The sequence below is a fragment of the Peromyscus leucopus genome, chromosome 10 (genome assembly GCF_004664715.2).
Source record: "Peromyscus leucopus breed LL Stock chromosome 10, UCI_PerLeu_2.1, whole genome shotgun sequence".
NCBI lineage: Eukaryota > Metazoa > Chordata > Mammalia > Rodentia > Cricetidae > Peromyscus > Peromyscus leucopus.
The window spans coordinates 12,903,336-12,924,185 of NC_051071.1; the positions used below are offsets into that span (position 1 = coordinate 12,903,336).

Consider the following 20,850-nt stretch of genomic DNA (forward strand, 5'->3'; position numbering starts at 1 on the left):
TGGCAGAAGATAGAGAGGAGAGGTCTGTGAGCTTGTGAGGTCTCAGTTACAGTCTGGGCTCTGCCAGTCTGTAAGGTTGCTTACAACCTGTACAGGTTATAGTTGGTGCGGTGTGTATCTTTCAGCACAGCATTGTTTTTGTGAGGGTAATTTGATGATAATGAAAATGTCTGAAAGTTGTTAAGCATTGTGTGTAAGATACAGGGTAGTGTAGCCCACAGACAAATTATGGAAGTGCCCTTTTAATGCTTATTTCCTCTAAATTAAAAGGGTTAATGTGGGAAAAGTACAGCATTTTTGGAGGAGATAGACGTATGCTTTTCTTTTTAAAGTTATAGTCAATTCTGAGTTTTGTATTCTCCTTGGTTTGTTGCAGTGAATTAACTTGGTATACTTTTTAAGAAAAGTCTAGAGGAAATATTAGTTATTTCAACTCGATCATATCTGAATTTGGCATCTACTGTGTTTGGATATAGACCTGTTTGAAGCTTAACTACTTTGTGTAATCTAGTAGAAGACACTCTTGTCCTTTTGCGTGTATGTGTGTGGGGTGTGTGCATCTTTGTGCACATGCACTCACTCAACTGTGTGTTCCTGTGTAGAAGCCAGAGGTCAGTTCCTGATATCTTTATCATTCCTCATCTTAGTTTCTCAGGGTTCTCACTGAAGCTGCAGCCATCATTTTGACCTGGCTGACAGGCTGATGGGCTCCTGGGATCCTCCTGTCCCTGTGCCCTGAGCACTGGGTTACAGGACACAGTGCCACACCCAGCTTTTATCTGGGTGCTTGGGCTCTCGTAGAAAACATGTCACCTGTGGAGCCACCCCAGCCCACTTTAGTCCCTTTGAAGGTACTAAAACTAAACTTTAACTTTTTTTTTTTTTTTTTTTTTTAAATTTAACAGGCAACCAGATAAACTGGTGGTAGTCTGGACAAGAAGAAGCCGAAGGAAGTCTTCCAAGGTGAGTCCACGCTGAACAGTTACCACTTACAGACTTGTGCCGAGGGTTAGTTTGTTCAGATGCTGAGGAGGGACGCAGCCGTAAGAAGTGGATGCCAGAGTCCATTGCTGGGTTCATTGCAGGAGAGGAGGAGTGGACTTTTTCTCCTTGTACTGATAGTCTTGTGTGTAGAGACTAGAACAGAATTTTAAAATGTCCAGCAGCAGTTCTATAACTTTTAAACTTTCTGTTCTGTAGATATATACATTTTTATGAGCATACAACTGTAAGCATATTTATTGGATGTTAGTTTTTCCATATAGATAGACCTCTATTAAGAAAAGTGTGTTAGATGGTAATTGAAATTTTAAAAATTATTAAAGGCACCTTCCAAGGTGGTTTTGTTTTTGATAGTGTCTCACTTTGTGTCTTAGGCTGGCTAAGATTCTGTGATCTTCCCTTTTGTGCCTCCTGAATGCTGGGATTATAGGGGTGTGCCACCACATCTGGCCTGCAGTTTTAATTTTATTAAGCTAAAACTTATGCATCCATAATTAACCAAACCTTAGTTATTCAATTCAGTGAGTGTATTAGTCACTGTTCTATTGCTTGAAGAGACACCATGACCACGGCAACTCTTATAAAAGAAAGCATTTAATTGGAGCTTGCCTACAGATTTGGAGGTTCAGTCCGTTATCATCATGGTGGGGAGCATGGTGCCATATTGGCAGACATGATGCTGGAGAAGTAGCTGAGAGTTCTACGAATGATCCACAGGCAGCAGGAAGAGAAACACTGGGTCAGACTTTGGGATTTTGAAACCTCAAAGCCCATCCCCCAGTGACACACTTCTTCCACACCTCCTAATCCTTTTCAAGTTTTGCTGTTCTCTGATGATTAAGCATCAAATATATGAACCATTCTTATTCAAACCACTACAGTGATATATATAATAATTTATGAACAAATGTTTATAATTTATAATATGCATGTATTATAAATATGATTTATGTATACATATGGTATAAATAATACTCCTATCAAAATGTAGATTTCTATCAGCATGAATTTTTTTGTTTCTTTTTCAGGCAGTTCTCAACCCTCAGAGACTAGCATTTTTTCATTTTCTGTCAGAAAAGACTAAGTTTACCTATTTTTGAATTTCATATAAAATGCTATAATAGTATTTTTATGTAGCACTGTATAGCTTTAGTAGTACTATATATAGTTTTTACATAATATGATACTGTTTTATGTGTTGTTTCCTTTGCTCAGCATCATGTTTTTGAGATGTGTTCTTCATGTTCTTGTTTTCTTATGTAGTTTATAGTTTCATTGCCGCATAGTATTATTCCATTCTGTGAATATACTACAAGTTATTAATTATTCAGTCCCTGATTATGCATTTTTTCACCCTTGTCTGGGTTAACTGCTAGAATCATTATTGTTCAAGTATTTTCTATGTCTCTCAGCCACGGGATTGCAGGTCTGGGTGCTAGGATGGGTACCTTTTAACTTAAGAACTCGCCAAAAGGTAGAGTGATAGATGAAGACAGCTGACCTTAGGCTCTGGACTCCATGCACATGTGTGCACACATCTGTGCACAGCACTTCACAACACACACACACACACACACACACACACACACACACACATACACACACGAACATGTGCATGCACAACACATCCATAAACATGCATACACATGTGCACAGAAATTACCAAACACTCCTTCCTACCAGCAATATAAAAATTTAAGCTGATTCACACCATGAACAGCATTTTCTTTAGGGCATATTATCTATTTATACATGAGAAGGAGTTCTAAAAATGGACACAGTACTTCTCATTGTGTCTTCAACTTTTGTGGAGTTGACCACAATAAAGTTGTTCACTAAGTGTAATAGAGGATTGTGACTATACCTGTAGTCTTTAGAGTGGACACTGAAAGCAGTGTATTTCTTTTTGACAATCAGCTAGCAATTATATTCTAAAAGAATTATGAAATATAATAAATTAGGTTGTAGGTCAGTCAGAAAATACTCATTTTTGATATTGAATATATTTTATCTAATGGCTTATTTGAAATGAAGTAGTTTTTATGAAGGGGAGATTCTTTCTCATATGATAACATATTGTTTGAACCTAGGTAATGAAATACAAATGAGGCTACAGATTAAATCCGGTATATTCGAGAAGAAATTACTTTTTCTTTTATTTATTTCTTAAGTTTAATGTTCTCAAGACCCTCCTTTATATAGTCAGCTCTTTTGTATTTAGGAGTTTCATATATGTGGATTCAACCAACTATGGGTTGAAAATATTTTGGGAAAATTGCGAGTGAACCAGGTATGGTGGACTATCCATAATCTCAGTACTTGGGAGGTGGAGACTGGAGGGTCAGATGTTCAAGGCCAGTCTAGTCTTTGGAAAACCTGTCTTTAAAAAAAAGTTCCCCTCATTATTTCCTAAACAATATGGGATGACAAGTAGTTATACACTGCTCCCACATTGTAGTGGGTATCTGTAAATGTCTACATGGGGGCGAATGCACGGGTCACGTACAAACAGTGCACCATTTATGTAAAGAGTTGAGCAGCTGTGGACAAGGGCAGTCCTGGGATCCTGTCCCTTAGATGTTATTACACTGTAGAATTCCTGTCTTTTTCTTGGAGTATTGGAGGTATATAACGGTTTATGAGAACCGACAGTGCTAAGCTTATAACATATATATATTTACATATGTCATGTACATTTATGGAAATGTTTTACAAATTACACATAATAGCTAAATAAGGAAATTTAAAACTGACACTCAGATAAGATATTATTCTGACAGTTAAATTAGGCAGTAAATAATTAGGCACATTTGCCTTTTTAATTTAAAGTTTAACTCCTAGTTAATTGCTCATTTTCTGTTGGTCCATGTATATTTTATAGCTACCTATTTAAAGAGCTCATTGCAGAATCATTCTGATTAAAATAATTGATATGGGCAATTAACACAATAGGAAGCTTTCCTGCTTTCTCAAGTCATGGCATTTATAACAGACTTTGTCAAGCTGTAATTGATTTGTAAAGGTACACATAAATAATTTTTCAATACACGTGACAGTAGCAGCCAGGCAGTTGTGATAAACCGGAATGAATATGGCATATTATTGTTTGTTGTTGAAGCTCCGTTTTCTGGCTGGCATTTGAAGTCTGCAGAGAGGTGTAGGAATACCAAAGGGAAGCCAGAGCTTTAAAACTCTCATCAGATTTTTCCTGTCCCCGACACCTTCCAAAGCTTTGCTTGTGATTGAGCCTTTCTGTGTGTCAAGAGGAAGGCTACCTGTGGAGCGTTACCTAATGAGGTCATGTTAGCAACAGTAAAACTCTCACTAGATGACGTATGCAGCATGGGTATATGTATATATGCACTTTAAAAATTTATAAAATGTGAGTTTAATGAAGTGTAAAATTGGAAATTTTAGTGAAACTTTTTGCTGTGTGTGTGTGTGTGTGTGCATGTTTGTATGTGTGTGGTTGGATGTGTGTTCACGTGCATGTGGAAGCCAGAGTTCACATAGGGTGTGTTCCTAGATTGTACTTTGCCTTATATATTGAGGCAAGGTCTCACACTCGAATCCAGAGCTTGCTGACTTGGGCTAGTCTAGCTAGCCGGCTTGCTTCAGGGATCTCCTCTCAAGTTCTGGGATTCCAGGCAGGGGCTACATCCATTGGGCATTTACTTAGGTCCTGGTTTGCTGAACTCTCAGGTCCACACCGTTGTATGATATGCACTTTACTTCTGACCTCTTCATGTACACACACAAACAAAACAAAACAAAACAAAACAAAAAAAACAAACCCAAAAACCTTGGGTATAGTGACATGTGTCTATAACGTAGCACACATCAGGTATTTATTTTCTAGGAGTTTATTAACTCGCAAAGTAGTAATTCAAGAGTCTAAAGCTAGGGAAAGAATGAAAAGCCTAATACAGGTAGCTAATAACAACTTTGGTGATTTTAATCCCTGCACTTGGGAGGCTGAGGCAGGCAGAAGAGGTCAGAGGATGTCTTTGTGCATCATTGTTAGGAATATATTTGAAGTAGGGCGTGGAGGTCACTCGTTAGAATAGACTGGCTGCACAGTGAGCCCCAGGGACCTGCCTGTCTACCTCCCCAACCCTGGGATTACAGCTGTGCACAACCACCCCTGCCAGTTTTAAAGGGGTTCTGAGTCAAGTGCAGGTCCTGTGCTGTGAGGCGAGACTTCCGCCTCTCTTCCTCATCTGTCCAGTATGTTCCCTGATGGGCATCTGTACTCATGCACTGTTACGGGAAAGTGGCCGTTGCCTCTGGAAAACAAACAGCACCCAGACCCCAGCACCCAGACCCCAGCGGTCTCCCCGCTGTCTAGGGCCAGTGCTCTTGACTTTTCTCCTCTTGCTGTTGCCATCATCACATTTCCCCTTTGAACTGGTTATTTCCCATTAGCACAAGTCTGTTTTTGTCTTGACAGCTTCTCTGCAGATGTTATTTCCGCAACCGTGGGTGACTTGTTTCTTTCCCTCCGAGTCGTTGAGTGTGTTCTCATATGAAGTATCTCCAGTTTCTTCCCGTTCTTTCTGAGCTCATTCCAGTCTGGCTTTCCCTCCAAACTGCTATGTTGAGACTGCTTGTTATGACGTAGCGGCTGTCCTTTGTTGAATCCGGTGGTCATTTCCAGGCCTTACACTGTTTCCACCTATCACCAACTTTGGGTCCTTTTCTTTACTACATGGCTAGGGTACTCATGCTCCTGGGTTTTCTTTACTCTGCTGACACACCTTTGCTGATTTTGTTTCATTTCCACCCCAGGTCTCAGTGCAGACTACCTTGCCCCAACCCCTAGGGCCTGGTGCATGTCAGGAAAGTTATCTGTCACTGAACTACATCCCAACCCAATTTTTTTTATTCTTTATCTGTTTTGGCTCTCCTAGGATCATATCCATTTTTTAAGATTTAAGTATCATCTGTATGCTAATAATTCCCAAATTATAACAGATACTTGATTGAGCTTCTTATTTGAAGACCTGTACGTGTGTATCTAATAGACAACTGAGATTTGGTGTGTATAAAACTGAGCTCCTGAACTTGGCCTTGCCTCATATACATTAACAGCAGTTTTTTTCTTTTAGTTCCTCAAGGGCAGAACAGCTTTACCATCAGCTCTTAGCTGCCTTCATTCTCTCATAGACAAAACATCAGATCTCGTTGTCTATCTGTGAAAGAAAACTGTACCAGAATGTGGCTGCTCTGTGCCACGTTCCTACCGTGGCTTGTCGGGTGGCCCTCAGCTTTCCTTGTTATTGCAGTGGCCCGTAATTGTTCTCAGTTGCTTCCTCTGCTATGAAGCTCGTTGTGGACACATTGGCTAAAAGGGTTGACTTAAATGCAGCTTAGATCATCCTTTGTTTTAAACCTTCCAGTGGCTTCATGTCTCATGCAGACATGCAGATACAATGAGTATCTTTTCAGAGGCCTGCCAGGACCTTACCTGGCTGGGCCACCACTGTCTGTGGTATCATCTCCTCCTCCTTGGCCCCTCTGCTCCAGTCATGTCCCTTGTTATAAACCTGGATGTGCCTCAGTGCCAGCTGTTGTCCCTGCCCTCAGAAAGCTTCCTTCCTGTATTGGTGTGATTTCTTCATCCTTCCCTCCAGTGTCACTGCTTCCATGAAGCCACCTCTGACTGCCCTGAAAAATAACTATGTTCTTCTGACCCCAAATCCTTATTCTCTGCTATTTTTCTTCCCATGACATTCATCCTCCACGTAACATACTGCTTAGGTAATCAGAATAATTTGTGCATCTCTTACTACGTATACCGTAAACTCCACTAAGGCAGGTAATTTTTCACAACTCAGTATGCCAGATCAGTGCATGGCAAATGGTATCAGCTCAGTGACCTGGAGAGAGTGTGGGATGAATAGTTTCTACCCTATGTATGTGTAGTGAGTTTAACATAACCAGATCTTCTTTTATTATCTTCTTCAAACACACCCACAGTTTGCAGCATGTAAAGATGAAAACTTACTAGCCTTGTCCTGCCATGACATCTCCCTTCAGCTAGACTTTGGTTAATGCACAAGGGAAAACTGGTGATGAACTTTAAAATTTGGGGGATGAAGTTTCCAAGGGAATTTTGGTAATCAAGGTTTATACATAACACACCTTCCAAATCAGAAAAATTAGAAATACAGTCTGGGAAAGCTACTGTTCTCTTTCGCTTGCCTTAAAAAAGACACATGGCAGTTTAGGGGAAATGAACTTAAATACAAAGTATATGGTGAGTCCCTCCCTCCCTCCCTCCCTCCCCCCCCCCTCCCTCCCTCCCTCCTTCCCTCCCTCTCCCTCCCTCCTTCCTCCTTTCCTCTCTGTCCACCTCCATCTTTCTCCTTTTTCTGGAACCCCTGGCCTCCTGAGTTTCTGAGACCACTGATGCTTGGCTGTACCCTGCTAGATTTTCTTTAAATTTCCTTTTTTTTTTTTTTTTCAAATTTTATGCATATGAGTGTTCTGTCTGCATGCATGTCATGTACCACTTGAGTCCTGATGACCATGGAGGTCAGAAGCGGGTGTTGAAGAGGATGCTGGGTCCTCTGGAGCTGGAGTTACAAATGGTTGTGAGCCACCATGTGGGTTTTGGGAATTCTCAGTCCTCTGAAAGAACAGCCTGTGCTCTTAACCACTGAGCCATTTCTCGAGACTCGAGATTTTTCCTTTTAAGGAATAAATTTTCCTTAAACTTCTCAATCACAAAAATAATCTTAAATATTGCTCCTTGTTCAAGTTTTCCATAATCAGAAATAGCAGCCATAATGAATATGAGATGCCTTATTTTTCTGTCATGCTTGTGGCGCATCTGCTTGTGTGTATGTGGGGGTATATGAGGGTTTGCTTATAGATTACAGCTTTCATTTGTTTGAGCTGTTCTGACCCAAGCTTAATGCCTAAAAAGTTTTGTTGTTTTCACGTTTGATTTTATTTTGACTAGTGATTTTTGTCTCAGGGAGACTATAGATCTTAATAGATAACTAAATAAAGTTAATATACTTCTGCAGGTTGTTAGCAATGCATTTCCACACTTCATAATTGAAGCTTTAATTTTTATTCTGGTAGGCTCACAGCTGGCAACCTGGAATAAAAAATCCATACCGTGGTGTTGTTGTTTGGCCTGTTCCTGAGAACATTGAAATCACTGTGACACTTTTTAAGGTAAGTTCTTGTACAATCTAAGTTTATAAGTTGCATCTGTATGTGCTTCTGTATACAGACTATAACACTATTCCTGTATGTATTTGTGTTTCATCTGCTTACCCAATTGCATCATTTCCAAGGAAGAAGTTTGTACACGGTAAAGGCATCCCAGAATTTCAAGATCTGTTAAGGCCCCGGGCCCACTTTTTCCTTTATCCTACTCACAGGAATCTTTAAAATGCCTTTCCTGTGCAAAGCTGAGGTTTGTGAAAGCTTTATTCTGCTCCTCATTTTGTTGGCTTTCTTTGGTAACAATTTGCTTTAAAATCAGTACTCAGTAAATATTGATGTTAATATAACATGATATTGTAGTTGTTTTTTTGTTTTTTTTCTACTCTTTGCGGGCTTGCTACCCAGCTCCCAAACAAATATATGGAGACATATTCTCATTTATGAATGCTAAGCCTTAGCTTGGCTTGTTTCTAGACAGCTTTTCTTAACATAAATTATCCTACCTAACTTTAGCCTCTGGACTTTTTAACCTTTCTATATTCTTTATGTCTTTTTTCCCTTCTTACTCCATGGCTGACTGGGTGGCTGGCCCCTGGCATCCTCCTCTCCTCCTTTTCTCGTCCCTCGCTCTTCTCTCTTTTTCTCCTGTTTATTCTTTCTGCCTGGTTTATCCCTCTCCTGCCTTGCTATTTGTCATTCAGCTCTTTATTAGACCAATCAGGTGTGTTAGACAGGCACAGTAACACAGCTTCACAGAGTTAAACAAATGCAGCATAAAAAGAATGTAAGACATCTTTGCATCATTAAACAAATGTTCCACGGCATAAACAAATGTAACACATCTTAGACTAATATTCCACAACATGATATATTTAAAATTAATAGCTGGTCAATTGCTTCTTGGCCTTTTGGTCAAGATCAAGTGTAGTAAGTAAATCTACATACCCACACACATAATATGCAAATATATGTATGTATACATGTATTTATATACTGTGACAGGGTCTTACTAGGTAGCCCTGGTTGGCCTGGAACTTATTTTTGCTGGCCTTAAATCCTCAAAAATCTGAATTCTGCCGCTGCTGAGAGTAAAGTCATGTGCCACCAAGTTAACATTTTATTAACATTGGTTTTTCTTGAAATTTGTCTTATTTCTTTAAATGTCATAAAATAGTCAATACATATGATAATTAAGCACCAATTTACTAACCAATTTTCCTGCTCTCAAGAAACAGTGGGGACGAATTATGGCCTATTTTGAGTCTTTTGGAAAGTGATGGAATCAGAAAACAAATGCTTGCCAAACCTGATAGTACAGGCCTATAGTTCTAGGTACCCAAGGGACTTGACAGAGAAGGATCACAATTTCAAGGCCTGCTCAAGCCACAGAGTGAGTTCAAGGTCAGCCTGGGTAAATGAAGATTCTGTCTCAAAATAGAATAAAGAGGCTTGGCATGGTGTAGCATGCCTATAATTCCATTGCTTCCAGGAGTTCAAAGACATTTTCTACTATATACTGAGGCCAGCCTTGAGCTAAGTGGGACCCATCTCAAAAATGGCTGGGGGCATGGGGAAGGTGGGATAGTAAAAGAGGGGTGTGTGAGGATGGAATGGCTGGCTAAGAAAAGGGTGTGGGTACACGGCTCAGGGACAGAGTACTTGTTTAGGATGCTCGACTCCCTAGGTTTGATATTTAGGAATACACACACACCCCATTACTTCTCTGAGAGATTCATGCTGAAGTTGTTTTACAGAGTATTGGAAGGAGGAGATATCCACTAAATGCCTTAGGACAAGTAAGTAAGTAAGAAGAGGGAAATTAGAGTTCAGAATGTGAAGCCGGTGTAAAACTGCTTCTGATTTTGTGACCAAGCATATGGATTCTTCTCTAACAAGTCAGACTGCTCCTGTAGCTGCAACAGATGTCTGAGAGAAACAACTTGAAGGAAAGACTCGTGTGTGTGTGTGTGTGTGTGTGTGTGTGTGTGTGTGTGTGTGTGTGTAGCCCTAGCTGGCCTGGAAGTCAAAGAGATCTAGGCAGATTAACTCTGCCTCCCAGTTGCGGATCTCTCTCTCTCTCTCTCTCTCTCTCTCTCTCTCTCTCTCTCTCTCTCTCTCTCTCTCTCTCTCTCTCTCTCTCTCTCACACACACACACACACACTTCATTGTGCTTGTCATATATGTCCCACACACATACATTGGTGGTGGTGACACCATCATCTCCTTAATTTGCTTAGGGAAAAATAAGAGATGAAGCAGTAGCTGCTTTTCTGTTTATCTTTTCCCCCAGAAGAGTCAGAATTGCCCTATTGCCCTTCTGCTGGCTGTCCTCAGAGGCTGCTAAGAAGCCCTTCTTTCCCATAATTCTCCTGCTGGAATGATAACCTAAACATGGTAGTTAAGAGTAATACTTCTGGAGTCTCTGCCTACATCAGTTCATTTAATTCTCAACATAGCTCCAAGGTTCTATCAACATTTCCATTTTACTGATAAGGGAGCTAAGACCAGTGGGGAGCATAATTGTGGGGACCAGCCTCCACACTTATTTACCCCAGACACTCTTGAGGAGTGAGGGATGAGAGACTTAGAAACAGAGAGAACACAGGATAGACTCGGGTGGGCTTGGATCCCTATCCACCAGCCCAGAACTTTATTCCAAAGGTCTATTATAACAATGCCAAGGGGTGGAGCAAAAGACCTTTCCCTTGTTAGTTAGTCAAGGGTACATCCTTCCAAACACCTCATACTCGAGCCTGTGGTCCAATGAACCTCTTATGCAGTCCTGCTGGGTACAGCCACTAGGAAACCTAGTGGTCTCCAACAGGTCCCTCTTCTTTATATTTTAAAAGAAAAAACTCTTGATGCAACTGCAGCAAACTTAACATAATAATTCTAACATAAACAGAACTATGCAAAATTATAATTCCTACTCTCAACCTTCCTGTGAACCACTCTCAACCTACAAACCTGCACTCACGAACAATTTGTTAAAACAACATTATTTCACTCAAGTAACACGAAAATATTTTTTAAGTTAGATATACTGAGGAATATTAACTCTCCCTTTTCTTTATATTTTAAATTAAATCTTGAGCCTAGTTAGGAAACCTAAATTTCTGTATAAGCAGTTCCATTTTTACATAAACAGTTCCATCATCACCGTTGATATAGTTTGTATGCATAAGTAAATTCAGACTGTCCCATTGTAATAAAATCATTACTGTCCAAAGAGTTCTGGTACTATTCCTAAAAGTCCCTCAGCGTTCATAGTCAGGGCTGGCTTGTCAGCTGCCCTTAAGTCTTTGAATAGCTATCAGAGTCGTAATGACTGAAGCCAACAGTTCCAAATACGAGAAGTCCCATAACCAAGTCTCTGAAACCTCGGCTTTCACCTGCCGCTCTGCTCTGCAGTCTGTAGCCTTCTGTAACCAGCCATTCCAGACCAAGCTAGAGAGCTTCACCTCACAGCCATATGGGCGCAAGGCTCCTTTAGCTGCCATGAGCTGAAACTCCCTGGATTTGGGAGGAAAACCCAGTTACCTCATCAGTGACGTCCAAGTGCTCAGCACACCATCCGGAATCCTCCTTACGCTGTCCTGTTGTACGCTGCCCTGTTGTGTCCACAAATGTAGCCTCAGGGCAACTCCATGATTGCAGTCACATCCTGCGCCTGGGAGCTCAGGCTGTGCAGCCAGTCTCAGCAATTCCCACAGAGCCGTCCAGCCTGTAGTGCGGTTCTCACCCCCACAGCTTCCTGCTTGTCCAGCACGGACACCACTCTGCCCTCCGCCTCCGGAAGCAGTCTGGACTCTGCTGTCTCCGCTGTTCACTGCTGCTCTGCTCACTGTTCACGTTCCCACAGCGTGGCACCACTGCTGGGCTTTCCAAGCTGCTGCCCACCGCCTTTGCCTTTCTTGTGGCTTAGCGTGTCCACTTCTCCCTGTGGCTTCTTCACGGCCGAAAGCCTGCGGACCCTCGCCGCTGGTGCGGGCCGGTCTCGCTGGCTTGAGTCTGCTGTTTGAGAAGCTACGGCAGCTCCACGGGTCTCAGCAGTGGACACTCCTTTCTGCTGCTCCTTTCTGAAGCTAGCAGTCTCTGGAGCTGCTGCTTGCTATTAGTGGTGGTTTCTGGAACTGCCAAGTCTGCTGTGGATATTATTTTCCCAGGTTGGGAAAACCTACTCTTCATATCCTTAGACCTAAAACCTATGTATTCTAAACCTACATTTTTCTGACTAAATCTGTGACCTCTTTCAACCTACAATCTATAGGACTACTTTAGAAACCTTACTTAAACTTACATTTTATAGGTCTACTTTATAAACCTTCCCTAAGTCTTACATTCTATAGATCTGTTACTTATTTTATTTACAACTAACATGGACATTTCTTATTTACTTCTTATACTACCTTAGCAAATATATCTAACTTAGCAAACACGTAAAGATTTACTTCTATAGGAAACTCTATAGGACTACCTTAGCAAATATACTTATTTCTTATTATTCTATAGGACTACCTAACTCTAAATTCCTTCCTGCACTATATTACTACATTCTACCTTCCTTATTTTTTATAGATGAGAGAGAGAGAGAGAGAGATCCTATGTAGAGAGAAATCTAATGCTGCAGCCTCGCAGCACTTCACTGCCTATCCTATACACCCAAGAATAAAATACCATTGCCTTCATTTTTCAATTCCTTATTGGCATGCCTACACTTGCAACACACCTTCAATCCTTTTGCCAAGCCCTAGGGTTATTATTTATTTCTTTTTTACCTTTTCTTTGTCTTTGTTCAGGCACCATCTGTGGGAGACCTGCCCCCAGATTTATTTACCTCAGATACTCTTGAGGAACGAGGAATAAGAGACTTAGAAATAGGGAGGAGAGAAACAGAGAAAACACAGGATCCTTATCCACCGGCCCAGAACTTTATTCCAAAGGTCTATTTATAACAATGCCAAGGGGTGGAGCAAAAGACCTCCCCCTTGGTAGTTGCAGTCACCTGGTACCCAAGCCCATGGCCCCATCAACCTCTTATGCAGTTCTGCTGGGTACAGCCACTAGGAAACCTAGTGGTCTCCAACAGGTAATTTCTCCAAATACCTTGAATTGACCCTATTCTTTCCTCTAGATCAGAGTGGTTCTCACCTGTGGGTCATGACCCCCTTGGGAGTCACATATCAGATATCCTGCACATCAGTATTGTTATGATTCATAATAGTAGCAAAATTACAGTTATGAAGTTGCAAGGAAATACTTTTATGGTTGGGGTCCCCACAACATGATGAACTGTATTAAAGGGTCTCAGCATTAGGAAGGTTGAGGACCACTGGTCTATACTGTACTACCTCTGCAATAATGAGTTATGAATATTTACTATAACAGCAAGATCTCTGATATGCTTGAGGAAGACTTTTAAGTAATCTCATCAAATAAATTTATTGATTTAGTCTGCTCATATTGGTAAAACAAATGAGTAGACAAAGTTATACAGTGTTTTGTATTTATTTTTAATGGCACAGAACAGGGAATGGAGTTGGAACAGTTCATAGCCATCTGTTTGGGGAACTGACAGTATGAGTCTGAGTTGAAAGTAGCTGTTAAACTTTGTTGCTCGCAAGATTAGGAGTTAAGTGTGGCTTGTCGGTCCAATGTGGGATGTGCTCCTCACTCAGCTGTCATGCCTTTCAGCGTTAAGATGTAGGGATGATGCCCTGACCTCCTCCTTCCTCCTCTGCAGTATCAAGCATGTTTACTCAATTATATTATTGGGGCAACCTTGTAACCTTTTCCAATGTTTAGATGAGTATTTTCAGTGGATCCTTTATCTTCCACGTCACCCAGAATTCAGATAGAAAAACAAACAAAATGAAGCAACTTGATTCTTTCATGGTAAATTTTGGATCTTGTTTTTGAACAGCACTTAAATATTCAAGCAAAAAATTTTTTTCACTGTTGATTTAATTTTGAAATTGTAAATAGGAAAGGATTTCTCTGGCTCCATGACATTCACACAAGCAAACTCACAGAGAAGTGCTTTTTGAGTTATTTATTTTGTAAAGATTTATTTATTTTTGTGTGTATGGGTATTTTGTCTACATCTCTTGTGTACCATGTGTATGCTGCCTGTGGATGGCATGAATCCCCTGGCACTGGCATTCCAGGTACCATGTGGGTGCTGAGGTCCTCTGGAAGAACAGCAGCCAGTTCTCTTAACTGTTGGGAAATCACTCCAGAACCTCTAATTAAAAAAAAAAAAAAAATCTATCTATCTATCTATCTGTCTATCTATCGTGTTTGCCTGAATGTATGTCTGCACTGTGTGCATGGCTGGTGCTAAGAAGGACAGAGGAGGGTGCTGGGTCCTCTGGACATTAAGTTACAGATGGTTCTGAGCTGCCTTATTGGCAGCTGGGATTTGAACCTGGGTCCCTTGGAAGAGCAACCAGTGCTCTTAGCTACTGAGCCATCTCCCTGGGAAATACTTTTTAAGAAAGTTATCAATGTGTTTTGCCTCTGTATTTAACCAAAAGTTGATTTCTTTAGATTACATGCCTGTTTTTGAAAACGTAACTAAATTGAAAATAAATATGGCTCGTAAAAAATTTAAAAACATTTCAGATTTTCAGAAGGGAAATGGCTCTTTATATTATTAGTGCAGAAGTAAGAAAGTTGACAACAGTTAGAGGTAACTAAAGAAGGCTTAATTAATTACAAATGTTTTGTCTGGTTCATAATAAAATAATTCTGTAGATGTCTATTTTAAAGTGCCTGAGAAATGAATGTTGTTGTCGCTGCTTTCACATCATGTGCTGAAATTTCCTATCAGGTTATTTCTTTGCCCCAGTGAAGTTACTCCTTAAAAACTGTTTTAGATCTACTATGTCATCTGGGTCTTACAGATGTCTTATTTGCTTTAAATAGTGAAGTATATCAGTGTGTGAAGGCACTGTTAAATATTTGTCAAGTTATGTGGCATTTATTCCTGAATTCCTTTGTCCTGTGTTCTTGAGGCTGCAGCCCAGTGATGAAACTGAGTCAGCAGTGGATCAAGTCTGGATCTGGGGCTCTAATTTAGCTTTAACATCTGGACTGCTTCAGTCCTCTGCTCAGTTAATGGTGGTAAAAACGGGACCTGTCTCAGAAGTTGCACCTTAACTGGGACACAGTGAGTGCTCAATAACTATTTCTGTGTTGCTGGTACTAACTGTGCTGCATTTCTAAAAACAAAAACAGCAAAGATGAAAACCAGCAGGCTGGCGCCTGGAAGGATGGCTGTCCTCAGCATTGTGTCGTGTTCTTACTGAGCCTCTGAGGAGTACTGTTTGTGTCCTAAATCAATTATAAAAAGCTCTTCCAGTCTTTATAGTCATTTCTTTCATAACCTAGTTCACGGGCAGGCCCAAATGGAAAAAAATAGCAAGTAGAATTTTCAACTCTCATTTTTCTTCTACCCGGTCTTGTCCTCTCTCCGTTTGCCACCAACACCAAGGACGCTCTGTGGTGGGGTTTTGTCTTTCCAGTATGAATCCACTCATGGAAGCAGTTGTGCTGACTACACACCACCGTGTTCTGAGCACACCACCGTGCCATACATGCAAACTAAGAAGTTTGGGATTGTTTTCAAGCTATACTGGATTGGCAGTAGAGTCTTGCACAAGTTGATCTAGTGTTCTATCATTGAGCTGTATCTCTAGCCCTTTTTATTTGTATTTTTTATTTTGAGACAGGGTATCACAGAGTTACTCTCATTCAGTGACCCAGGCAGGTCTGAAATTGTGATCCTCCTGTCTCAGTCTCCTGAGGAGACCTGTGCCACTAGGACTGGTTGGAGTCTGGGATTTATCGCATGTGTTGTAAGGGACTGAAGGAAATGTAGGTCATGCTAACATGGTCAGAGTGTGGCCTGAGAATTAATCTGTGAGTGAAAGGTAAATGAACTGAGAGACATTGAAGCCAGGATGGAAACTTAGTTGTGACCATAGTATTGTGGGGGATTTATTAAGGCAACTCCACATAGTTAAAAAGGAGGTTTATTTTGGGGTAACTTATAGCCAGTAAAGGGGTTGGTTACAGGATCCAGGAGAGGTGAGGTGCAGTCCAGCTGGGTTCTCTGGAGAACTCTGCTTGGTCTACCATCCAGCATCCAGGAGCACAAGAAACCAAGAGACCCAGCAATATCCGGATCTCGGTCTTAAGGGCTCCCATCTCGGCCCCACCCAGGGGCAGGTCATAGGTAGGCGTGGCAGTTACCAGAAGCCTCACTAGGGGTACTACTTTCGGGTCAAAGCTGGAAGAGCTACCCACTACATCTTCCCCTTTTGTCTTAATAATAAAGTCCTAACCTAATACAAAACTATATACAATAGGAATGTTTATCAAATATTGTCCAGGAGGAATAAGGGATAATGACCTAGACAAGATGGAACTACAACCAACACAAACAATATCAAACAAGAGACACATACTGAAATCCAGAGAATTCTGGAGCATAGGTAAATGGCATGTTGCAAAGATCATTCCAAAAGGTGTCCTTCCTAAAGAACCTAAATCTAATACTTAATATGTTCTAGCTAAGATACAAGAAGATTGTAACTATAACTGTTAGTCTTCAATCCCATCAAAGACCTGAGAAGGAATATTATAATACCTGAGAAATGGGAGAAGGATGCAAGCAACTTTTGGGAGTCTTGCAAGAGTAGACAGAGACAGCTGGCAGCCTGGACAGTCACCTACAGCATTGTTGGTGCATTCAAATTGGCTACAGGCCTAGAGTATCTGTCAGACCATTTTACTGTCAGCAGTCGAGGCAAGGGCAGTTCTTTGCCCAGTAGGCCGTTTTGTGCCAAGGTGAAGACAGACTTCCAAACGAAGATGTCTCAGAAGCCCAACATTCTCATAGGATCAGATCAGTGCTGCCAGGAGCAATTGTGTCTCATGTCAACAGAATTCCAAGTTATCAAAGCATTTAAATGCTATATTCTCTAGGTCTATAAAGTGTTTGAAGATTACCTATCCATCTGACATATGTTTCTGTAAGTCTGGAGAACCTAACATAACTATAGAGATGACAAGCATAGGTGACTATAAATCTATAAGTCTTATCTACCTAGATAACCTAAGGGTAAGTCTTCACGTAAACAGGGTAAACAGTCTATAAACTAACGCACAGTAAAAGGACAATGACCTCAAAATTGTGACAATATACAAAATAGCTAAGGCAGAGGTAGGAATGTATAGTACAATATGCAATATGACAATAATTCTAAATATGTTATCAATATACCAAATATCCGAAACAGAGGTAGAACATACAGACAGTATGATAAATATAATTTTATGTTTGTATCAATATACAAAACATTTCAAATAAGAGTAGAAATATATGTACATTACAACAATATGGTTCTGTATTTTTATCAATATACAAATTATCTTGAAAAAGAATATAAACATAGTTTACATTCGTATCAGTATACAAGAATCCATAACAGTGCAATTTGTCTAAGGCTGATATTTTACTAAATTAGTTTACTTGTGTATATAATAATCTACCCTAATATCCTATACCTATCCATTTCCCTTTTTCTTTTCTTAAGGGGGATACCGAGTCCAATGTTTTCTTCTACCCCCAACCCTATAACCATTATCCATAATCCTCAGAAACATGAAACCTTTGGGAAAAAGGGGTATAGTTTTCTTAGAATTGCTTCCTGCTGTTCAGGGGGTGAGGATATCTCTGTGGAGTCCTGTAAGAAGGCTCAGATAGTTAAGTCTCAGTTGGACTAACTGTAGATTCTGCAGCCAGTCTCAGAGTAATGGGTAAGACTGTCTGAGATTCTGGCTAGAAGTGTAGTATGATGATGAGTACCATGGCATCATTCTGGACTGGGTGGAGTTGTTTTGTGGGGCTCCTTCTTCCTTCTGGCGTCTTCAGAGATTGCTATTGGAAAAACTTATTTTTTACTGTGAAAAACTTAAACATTATTAATATCAGAATGGGAAGTTTGGATTTAATGATAGCATGAAATGTAAGAAAGGTTCTGAGAAATCAAGAATAAGCATGGAGAGGATTAAAATCTTGAAGACAATGGTCCCTTTTTATTGCTTTTCTTCTGTCCCACACCAGATGGCTCTTCTGATATGAGACAGAATCTCTCAACCTTTTCTTTTAGCAGTATGCTTGGGTTTAGAGAAGGAGTGAGCCAATTACAACTCCAAAGCCAGGTTGGTGTATAATTGAATCAGAACCACAACTTTTTTAGAATTAAAGAGATATAGATGGTAGGCAGTGAGATGTTACCCGGTGTAGATTTGTACCAATAGATTCTTTCTACTGTAGATGTCTGGATATCCAAGACCTTATGATTTCTGGAAGATGGGTATTTCTATTATCCTGCAAAGAGAAAAACAGAACCCTACCCCAGCCTTTGTTTGTTAAATTTTTCTTACTACTTATAGAGATGTCCATTGGTGGATGAGCTTTTATTTCTCATCAAAGGGTTTCTTCTGTTCAAATCAAATTTTTATTAATTTTGTTGGTATCCATAGCTTTTCTTCTCCTGCAGAAACAAAAGCAAAACCCCTTCCCGAATCATAGGATATATCCTGGTTTCCATTCTGAGATCAACACATCTTTGAAATAAACTGGTTGATTTAGCTCAGAAGTTTTGTCTGTCTGCTGTCCAATGTCTCTCCGCAGCTGTTGTTCCTTTCTCATCAGCATTGAGAAAATTCAAGGTTAATAAAGTATTATGCAATCTATTTCTAGGAGTCATTGTTACCTGTTGCTGTTTATTTAGCATATCTTTTAAAGTTTGATTGGGTCTTTCTATGACTGCTTGGCCTGTGGAATTGTGTGGTATACCTGTAACATGCTTTATATTGTAATAAGCAAAAAAAATTGTCTCATTTTATTGGAGACATGCTGGGTCATTGTCTATCTTAACTTGTACAGTTATTCCCATGATGGCCATAGCTTCTAATAGGTGTGTAATCACAGAATCAGCCTTTTCAGAACTCATAGGAGTTGCCCACTGAAATCCTGAATAGGTGTCAATGGTATGGTATACATACTTTAATCTTTCAAATTCTGTGAAAGGAAACACATTCATCTGCCAAAAATATTTTTTTTGTATATCTTTTGGATTGCTCCATGCAGGTAATGGAGTTTGGTTTTATATATATATATTTAACAGTATATATATATTTAACAGTATCCTTGGCTTGTTGCCAAGTGATGGAGAAATCCTTCTTCAGATCTTTGCTATTTACATGGTGTTTCTTATGAAATTCTGAGGCTTCTAGCATGTTACCTATTAGTAACTGATCAATCTCATCATTACCTTGTGCTAGAGGTCCTGGCAGACCCATATGGGATCTGATATGTGATATATATATATATATATATATATATATATATATATATATATATATATATATATATATGATATTCCCTATTTCTGATTATTTCCTGTAGTTGTATGAATAATGAAGTTAATTCTGTATTATTAGGAATAAATTCAGCAGTTTCAATATATAAAACAACTCACTCTGCATATTGAGATTTAAGTGACTATATTGAAGGGTTCTGTGAGGTCCATCAGTACCATAAAAATGACATACAGTTTTGCTTTTCATACAGAGTTGTATGGACTTTGAACCACTTTATTTAAGTCCCCTGATTTGTATCCTGCTTTCTCTGATTTATTTGCATCAGTATAGAATGTGAGGACTTCAGAAATTGGCTTTTGTCATACAATGTGAGGAAGGACCCATTCAGCCTTCTTTATGAATTCTATTCTCTTGCTTTTGGGATAACAGTTGCTAATCTCTCCCAAAAAGTTACTGCAGGCTGTCTGCCAGTATTCATTATCTTTCCATAGTGAGGAAATGTCCTCATTAGTTAAAGGTACTACAATTTCTGCTGAGTTCATCCTGTCAACTGGCAAAGTCTTAATTTTCCGTTTTGAATCAAACCAGAGATCTTTTCTATATAAGTCTTTAACTTCTTACTTGGTTTATGTGGTAGAAATATCCATTCCAATATAATATCTTCCCTCTGCATCAAAATGCACATGGGAGAATGTCAGGAGGGGAGTATGACCAGAATGCATATAAGTTCTGGATTCACATGATCCACATGTGCTTCTTGAATTGTCTTTTCTACTAGAGCCAATTCCTTTTCAGCTTCTGCTGATAATTCTCTTGGACCATTTAATTATTTGTCTCCTTTTAGAATACTTGTCAAATTTTGTAGTCTATCTTTAGGTATTCCCATGATACCCAGTAAGTTGGAAATGCTTCCTAACAATTTTTAAAAATCATTTTAAGAGTCTGCAATCGACCTCTCCTTAGTTGTACTTTTTGGGATCTAATTTTTTGTAGCTCTGTCTTATATCCTAAGTAATTAATAGAATCTCTTCTTTGTATTTTTTAGGAACAATTTGTAGTCCCCAGCGAGGCAAAACTTTTTTTTATTTCTTTAAACATGCTTTCTGATGTGCCTAACTTTGGGTTAGCTAATACGATATCCATATAATGATAAATTATGGATTGTGGAAACTTCACATGAATTATCTCCAGTGATTTTTGAACAAAATATTGGCACAGGGTAGGGCTGGTTAACATTCCCTGTGGGAGGACCTTCCATTGATAATCTC

At 39.7% G+C, this 20,850-nt stretch overlaps 1 protein-coding gene across 10 annotated transcripts in view; it reads left to right on the forward strand.

Moving 5' to 3' along the window:
• Ehbp1 (EH domain binding protein 1) overlaps positions 1-20,850 on the forward strand; it is a 334,331-nt gene that overhangs the window by 72,344 nt on the left and 241,137 nt on the right. For all 10 annotated transcript variants that reach the window (XM_037208953.1, XM_028876340.2, XM_028876338.2 and 7 more), the window contains exons 3-4: positions 906-963; positions 8,095-8,190. In XM_037208953.1, coding sequence (XP_037064848.1) covers positions 906-963; positions 8,095-8,190 — 154 coding nt within the window. The remainder of the gene's footprint in view (positions 1-905; positions 964-8,094; positions 8,191-20,850) is intronic.